Source organism: Vicugna pacos, chromosome 17 (genome assembly GCF_048564905.1).
Source record: "Vicugna pacos chromosome 17, VicPac4, whole genome shotgun sequence".
Classification (NCBI taxonomy): Eukaryota; Metazoa; Chordata; class Mammalia; order Artiodactyla; family Camelidae; genus Vicugna; species Vicugna pacos.
In genome coordinates this window covers 33565523-33573849 of record NC_133003.1, presented here as the reverse complement: position 1 = coordinate 33573849, position 8327 = coordinate 33565523, and the positions used below count along the sequence as shown (strand labels likewise).

The 8327-nt window shown below is 48.2% G+C and overlaps 1 protein-coding gene across 1 annotated transcript in view; it reads left to right on the top strand.

The window, feature by feature from the left end:
• Positions 1–5523: 5523 nt before the first annotated feature.
• ADAMTS9 (ADAM metallopeptidase with thrombospondin type 1 motif 9) overlaps positions 5524–8327 on the top strand; it is a 155988-nt gene continuing 153184 nt past the window's right edge. The window contains exons 1-2 of the mRNA XM_006196467.4: positions 5524–6036; positions 6598–6998. Coding sequence (XP_006196529.1) covers positions 5922–6036; positions 6598–6998 — 516 coding nt within the window. The 5' untranslated portion in view covers positions 5524–5921. The remainder of the gene's footprint in view (positions 6037–6597; positions 6999–8327) is intronic.

Genomic DNA, 8327 nt, shown 5'->3' with positions numbered 1-8327 from the left:
TTTTTAAAAAATGGGGAAAATATTGAAAAGGACAAAGGGACTAACAGCAAGGATGAGTGTGAAAAAAATACACAATGAAATAAAAGCATGCACATGGCATATTTTCTTTCCCAGTAGAAGAAAGACCTGTGAATTGGTGGTGGGGATGGAAGGAAATTAAGTAGGGAAGGAGTGCTGAGCTGCCTGCGTCCTTCTCTGTCGAACTGAATCAGGAACCACTCTTCCTAACTAGCAGATGGGTTAGTCAGCAGGTGAGACTGCTGGTTTAAACTCAGTGATCACTTACTCTGTGCCAGCCACTAAGCCGACACCTGCATCAGTCCGTTTGTTTTCATAGCATCCCTTCGAGGCAGTTAACTCCAATTTTTTTGCAGGATATGGAAAGATATGGGAAAGTGCCTACAGTGTTAGTCTCTTACTTTCCATGCTCACAATCCTGAAGTCGCCATTGGGGAAAGCCTAGCTCTGCAAATTTCTACTCCAGAAAGTAATAATCATGATAAGATTCTAATTAAAGCAGGACTTTCTTCCCATGAGTAAGTCATGGAGATTATCTCAATCATCCCTGGGACTCTGTGTGTGTGTGTGTGTGTGTGTAAGAATGACTTTTACAAATTAAAAGAAACACTGGCTCTGAGAACTAGGAACAATTTTATGGCAATAGTAAACTCATTCATTTAAGAAATATTTATTGAGTGCCTCTTAGGTACCACCAAGGGGAGACAGGGGTGAGGGTAATAGATTTGCTCCTTGCCCTCATGTAGTTTAAAGTCTAACAAAGGACACCAAATAATAAGAACATAAGAACAAAAAGTGTGAAACAAGCTAGGACAGGAGAAGTTCAGGACTCAGGGGGCATGTAGCGTCCTGGCGCATCTCTCCATACTCTTGAGCGTTATCAGGTTCCACGCTAGCATACCTAACTATTGATGTTGAATGTGCACTTTTAGAAAATAGTGAAATTGTATTTGCACACATTGTACCACTTTGTAACTTGGCTTCAGTTTAAGAGTGGTTTGGATCTGAGCTAGGAAGTCCAGCACTTCTGAATCATTTGTAGTTATGACGTTGAACCCAAGGTCTGAAGGTCTCGTTCCACGGGTACCACAAGGGGCAGAATAAGGATTTAAGGCCGAAAAGAGTCTCAGGCGATTATTAGTGGGATTCATTTGAGGCTCTAGAGCCTGGCCAATAGCTAAAGTATCATCTTCTGGAGTGACAAGTAGGCAAGGAACACGCAGCGAGTGAACAAGTTTGCAGAACTGCCATAAGCTTTCTAGCGCCACCTTGAAGACTGCAACTATGACTTTCCACATAGGCTTGGGAGAAGTTATTTAGAACTTCAGATTTAGCATTAAAAGAAAAGAAAAGAATGTTCTTACAGATCATATTCATCAGGCCACGTATAAAGACTGAATGATCAAGAACAATTAGGTGAATGTCTTTCTTTCTCTTCCTTAGGCTGCTCTGAATAACGGAGATCACAAGTTTTGGAGGTAAACTGAGTCCTGTTTGGATCCCAACTCAGCACATCGCAGCTCTGTAATGCTGGGCAGGTGATGTAACTTTGCTGAATCTAATTTTCATCATCTGTAAAATGGGAAGAGTAGAACCCAGATGGCAGGACTGCCAATCATTAACACAAAGTAGGAACTTAATGAAAAGAATCTTAGTATTAACAATAGAAACTCCCTTCTCTCTGTTATGCTAGGTTGAAGTCAGTATTCAGAAGACTTTAAATAATCTACTAAGCTCATTTCATCTGTGGCACGTACAGATGACACAGTTTCTCCCCACCTCCACTCTGCAAACATAAAACTGGATCAGAGAGGGCGCTGCTCAAGGCCGCAGAGTCAGGACATCACATGCTTTGTGCGTCATTTGCCAGAATCCTATGCTACCCAGTACCATGGGCTTATCTGTTCCTGAAAGTGCTTACTGCTGACCACTCAGGAAGCCATTCACTTTAATTCTGGCTCCTGGTCTCTCCCTAACATTTGGGTGTGGATTTTCCCTTTCTGTGGAAATGGATAGCTTTGCTTCCAATCTCCTTCCTGCTGTTTTCACCGGTGTTCTGCAAAGTCATTTGTGATGTCATCTTTCGCATTTCCATTGACCAGACTATCTCTCCCTTGTGACTAATCCCAATCATCACTCCTCTAGGATCCAATTTTCATGAAGAAGCAGCTAAAGAAGCCTCCCATTTAACCTACAATAACATTCAATTCCAGTAAAGCCTGGGAGAAGAAGATGGGCTAAAACCTGCCATCCATTAACTCCAGGTGACCTCAGCAAGCTGTGCTTTCAGAGGAAACTCTTGGGAGGAGTCAGTTATGACAGAATCCACTCTTCCCTCCTGCACTCAGGTAATGTTACATTCTTGTTCCAAACTGCATATGTATTTTTTTCTTTCATAACTTACACTTTATTGATTGGCACACATACATTTTAATTTGTACATAATTCTTAATGTGTGTACCAAAAAATCTAAAAAATCATGTAGTTGTGATTCTTCTCTAAATAGTTATTCCAGTGACTTTCTGGCCTAAAATCTGGTGGCAGGTATTCCTTAAAGGGATATGAAGTATAAATTTATTTCTCATTTATTAATTATATTATTTATTTATATATGACTATATATCTACCTTAATATAATTGTATTATAAATATGTTAAAGAAGTCATTTTAGCACAACTGAAACAAAATAGAAGGTTTATATATATTCATTCACCCCATAAATACTTCCTGAGCTCCTACTATGTGCCAGACCTATATTAGATGCTGAGGGAAATGTGAAATATCAATAAAATAGTTAAGATGATTATCATGAAATAATGAACAGTACAAAAGAGTTAGAGAGACAAAGAAAAACTATACATAGAAAAGACAGTCAAGGCCACTCTCTGGACGATTTTAGCCACTCTCATCCAAACCAACCCCTCCGCAAAATCTAGCAACATTTCTGATGAATCATGTATTCAGTATATATGATAATTATAAATTTGGACTAAACTACTGAAACAGAATTTGAATTATGTCTCTCACTTACTAGTTGTGGGACCCTTATCAAGTTATTTTACCTCTTTAGACCTCGGTGTCCTGGTCTGTAAAATGAAATTACTAATACTACCTGCCTCATAGGGATGCTGGACGAATTACATTAAATGCTGTATTAAATGCACATGGGTGATAAATGGTACATACTCAGTGATTATTATCATTATTATTATTCAGACAAAAGATTTTCACATGAATTATTTAGTTAGCTAGCTCAATTGTCCTATTCATTTCTTATGATTTCAGGCATCTCCCTAAGGTTTTGTGAGACTTGTTTACAGATGTAAATTCAGAGCTAAGCTAATAACCCGTAAGAAGGGATGACTGAACTCACTGAGGATGAGAAGTTCAGAAATCCAGGCTCTTGGTCATCTCAGGAGATTGCAAGGGATACTTTGCATTTGTTGTCCCTATCAGTTGTGGAAATGATTGCTTGTTTCCATAGCAGTCTTCAGAAAGAGTAAACAAAGTTCATCCTTTAATGCCAAGTCCTAGAAAGCAAGCTAAGGAGAAAGGTGCACAAAGGAAATTTGTATCCTGATACATAATGATTTCTATACTGTTAGATTCTCTATCAGGAGGAATTTAAATTGAAAAAGAGGATTGTTTAATACGAAATATTGAAACGTCCTACATTTTTGAGCAATTTTTAGTTGAAGTCCTAGAATATTTTCCATCGGAATCAGCTAGTAATTTGATTTCTTATTATTTTTTTATTCCTAGCTATACTCTCAGCAAATCTCAGACACTGTGAGGATTTTTTTATTTATTATTTTTGTGAGGAATTTTTATTACATAATAGAAAGAAAGATTGTGTATTAGAAGATACGTCTTTTAGTGAATTATGTTGAAGGTTTAAGAAAAAGCATTAAATGTTATCCTTTAAAAACCTGATTGGGCACTTGACAGGTGTTCCTATGTTACTGTCTTTATACCTTGCATACCCATCATAAATTCCAGTCCTACAGTTAATCACAGCATTGGTCTATTTGGATTAACAACTTCTTTAGGAAATTCCAGTCTTGTCAAGTCATTTTTCCCTCTACCAGGAGAAATATATGCATTAGTGATTCCAGAATAGTGGACACACAGAATGCTGTTATTTGGTCCCAGGTGTTGCCAGTCTTATTTTCAACCCTGGGTGCCAGCCAGCAACAGAAAACTGTACTGGGGCTCTTGGACAAATATTCATTAGACATACTTTTTACAAAAAGTGTTTGAAACATCCAGAATTAAGCACCTCTTTTATCTCTCTGACACACACACACACACATACACACACACACCTCTCTCTCTCTGACACACACACATATCTCTGACACACACACACACCTCTCTCCGACACACACACATCTCTGACACACACACACACACACACACACACACCCCTTCCAGCATAATTTCTGACTTCCACATTTGTATCCCAAAGCAGAGGTACGTATAGCTTGAAGTGTCAGCTTTGAGCTGCTCCAAGCATCTGCCTGGCGAAAAGCAAGCGGAAGTGATTGAGAAATCCCTCCCGGCACTGGTGCTTCCCCTCGGAGTCCAACACTCCCCTAGCACTCCGCCGCACCCCCCTCCCACCCCGATATCTCTAAACCCGGAGCCCCTCGGGGGCTCCGAAGTCTCCGCCCCCTCTCGCTGCCCAGAGCGGTTCTTAACCTTTTTTGGGCCGGAGACCTACAGAAAGCTATGGACCCCCTCTGTATGCGGACGGAGGCTGGGGAAAGCACAGTTTTAAAGCTCTGCGAAACTTTGAGGAGAATGTGGATTTGAAACACATCCCAAAACACAAGATTAAGAACCCCATCTCTAAAACTAGGCTTAGGGCGATTAAACCGAGGGCAGAGCTCGGATGCCAAATCTGATCCCTAGTGACGAACTGTAGGAAGGGAAAAGGCGCTCCTGCGCTGGGCCACTTTCAGTTATAAGAAATCAAAAGAAGGGGACAGTCAGGGGCGGAAATACATAGAGGGGCAAAGAGAAAAGAGGGAGAGATGGGGACAGAAGAGAGAGAGAGGGGAAGGCAAAGGGAGAGATGCAGGAACTAGAGAGGGGCACAGTGGAAGGGGGTGAAGAAATCACAAGAGGGGAAAGCGGGGCAGAGAGAGGGCGAGGAAGAGAAGGTAGATTCGGAGGGGAGAAAGGCGCGAGGAGACGAGAGAAAGAGACTGCGAGCGCTAGGAAGGGGAGAGAACTTTCCCTACTCCCTCACCCCACCGCAGGGAATCTCAGAAAAGCCCATCCCCGAGAGGTGGCGGCACGGCGATAGGCTGCCCGGGCGCTCCCAGCGCCTCTGGCCTCCGCCTCTTGCAGGCAGAGGCCGTCTGGGAGTCCCGCACGGGCCGGCCGAGGAGGGGACACGGTCTGGAAGGAGGCGGTCCCCGCTCGCTCCGTTTTCTCCTCCCCTCTCCTCCTAGAGGCGGGCACCGGGGGTATTTGAGCAGCGGAGGACCCGCGGCCCCCCCGCCTCCGCCCCCCCAGACCCCCATTCAAGAAGCCGCTCCGCTATCCCCGCCAGCACAGGGCGCCCGGCGCGCCTCGGAGCGCACGTTCGGCGCCTTCTCCTGCCCGCTCCCTGGACATTATGCGGCCGAGCAGCCGAGCCCCAGTCCTCCTCCTCCTCCTGCTCCTCCCGCTCCTCCTGCGGCCCGAGCGGCTCAGCTCTCGGCAGGCGGCGGCGTTGCTCAGCCGAGCGCAGACGGGACCCTCGCCGCGAGACCTCAGCGACTCCTAAAGTCAAAAGTTGGCGGCGGGCGCCGGGCTCCGCGCGCTCTCCGCGGCCGCTGCCTAGCGTCGCCGCCGCAGCCAAGGAGGGCAGGAGGGAGGGGGGTGGGGGCGGCGGGGGAGGGGTGGGGAGCACCATGCAGTTTGTATCCTGGGCCACACTGCTAACGCTCCTGGTGCGGGACCTGGCGGAGATGGGGAGCCCAGACGCCGCGGCGGCCGTGCGCAAGGACAGGCTGCACCCGAGGCAAGGTAACGAGGTTCCGGCCACCGGGACCCCTCCGCCCCCGCCGCCACATCCCAGCCTCCGCGTCCGATAGCGGCCACCTCGCAGTGGAGGCCTCACCCTCTCTCTCCTTTTCCTAGAAAGAATTGTCTCCCGCTTTGCAGCCTCTCCCTTTTTTAGGTCATTCCTAGCCAATTTCTAGAGAGAGACACTGGAACGAACTTAGTCGTCTCCCTCTTCTCTTTTAGCCTGATTATTTCTCCTTTCCCACCCCAGGCCCCAAACTATAGTTACTTAGTAGCGGGGGGACACCAAGTAGCAGAATGTTTTATTTTATTCAGAGTATTTGTCACGATCTGTAATCTTACGTGTTTTGACTTTTCATTCTCTGGCTCCGAACGGTATATCCTCAGCGCCTAGCACTGTTTCTGGCACATAGTGGGTGTTCAGCAAATATCTGTCCAGAGACTGAAGGTGAAGGGATTGACTCCAATGAGGAAAACAAACAGCTGGGAAATAACTCAGAACAAAGCTCCCACCTTCATTTTTAAGTTAAAAGGTTCATATGCCTCTGCTTCTCTCTGCAGTGAAATTATTAGAGACCCTGAGCGAATACGAAATCGCGTCTCCCATTCGAGTGAACGCTCTCGGAGAACCCTTTCCCACGAACGTGCACTTCAAAAGAAGGCGACGGAGCATTAACTCAGCCTCTGACCCCTGGCCTGCCTTCGCCTCCTCCTCTTCCTCGGCTACCTCCTCCCAGGCGCATTACCGCCTCTCCGCCTTCGGCCAGCAATTTCTATTTAATCTCACCGCCCATGCTGGATTTATCGCTCCACTGTTCACTGTCACCCTCCTCGGGGCACCCGGGGTGAACCAGACAAAGTTTTATTCCGAGGAGGAAGCGGAACTCAAGCACTGTTTCTACAAAGGCCATGTCAATACCAAGTCTGAGCACACGGCGGTCATCAGCCTCTGCTCAGGAATGGTAAGTGGGAGCGCGCCTCCTCCTCTCCCCTGCCTCCCCTGCCCTGCCCTCCTGCCTCCTCACCCGCTTCTGGAAGACTTAATTGCTCGCTAGCCTAAGACCTTCACTGCCCCGTCTCCGCTCTGGCGTTAAACATCAGCTGCAAACTCGTTTGCGTCCTGCGGCTTGGGTGACTAGCCCCGTGCGTGCGCTTACACTCGAGAGGAGCGCACGCATCCGCTCCCGGGGGGTTCTGGATGCTTCGGAGCTTTCTAGGGTCCGAACTCGGCTCAGCTGCGCGTTCCCCTCAGCCGGTAGGCGGTTGGGAAGTCGGTTTCCAAAGTCGGGGAGCGTTGCCCTTCCTTGCAGCAAGCTCCACCGCCCAGGAGCGGAGCAGCTGAGCGCAGGGAGGACCCGAGTCCTTATTGGCGCGTCTTGAGTCGGGCGTGTGGGCTGAGGATCCCCAGCCTCGGGTACGGGGAGTTCCTTCTGTGTGTCGTGGAGGGCGGTGCGTAATCTAGAGTCCCCGCGATCTCTCAGGGCCTTTTTTTTTTCACGCGCCAGGAACCCTGAGGCCGAACTGGATTGACAGGGAACAGGTCCCGTCCTAGGAACGGAAGGGTGGGCCGAGGGCTCCGGGGGCGGGGAAGAGGGCGGAGCCTGCCCCGGACGCTTTGAATTAGGGAGGAAACTAGCAGTGGGGGTGCGGCGCAGTCCGATTCTGCACCCTGCTGGCGGGGTGGCCCCAGGAAGCAGCAATACTGGGGGAGAGCTTAGACAGGCTGCTCAGACGAGATTTCAGTTCTGGGGTTTCTACCACCCATGGGGTTCCAGAGAGTCGGAAAAGGGAGCCTGAGTGGCACGTTTCCCTAGAGAAGGAGAGCGAGAGGGCAGGGCGGCCACCTCCCTGTACTGCAAAATACACATTTATCCGGGGATCCCAGCTGGTACCCTGACACCCCTGCTTACTACTCCCCCAATCCCACTTGCCCTCCAGTTGGTCCCCCACGGCGTCCTCTCTCTCCCCTCATGATGTTTGAAGACCTGCTGTAAGGTTCTGGCCTGAGCGAGAGCGGTTCTTGGACTTTCCCAAGCGACGTGCGTTTCTGCCACGCGCTGTGACGCAGAAACTATCGCGGGTCAGACTTTCCCAGCACAAAGCGATGTGCGCCCTGAGCAGCGGTGATGCGATCACTTTTCCCCAGAGCACCCACACTCCCCGCTGTTACCTTTTATAAGTGGAAACATAGATACTTACCCGGGGCTTTTGGCTGTCCACCTCCGCGCGCAGCAGTTAGTGGGTCCAGAGTTCCGCATCTGGATGTCGCATCCATCTCGGCCAGCTCAACG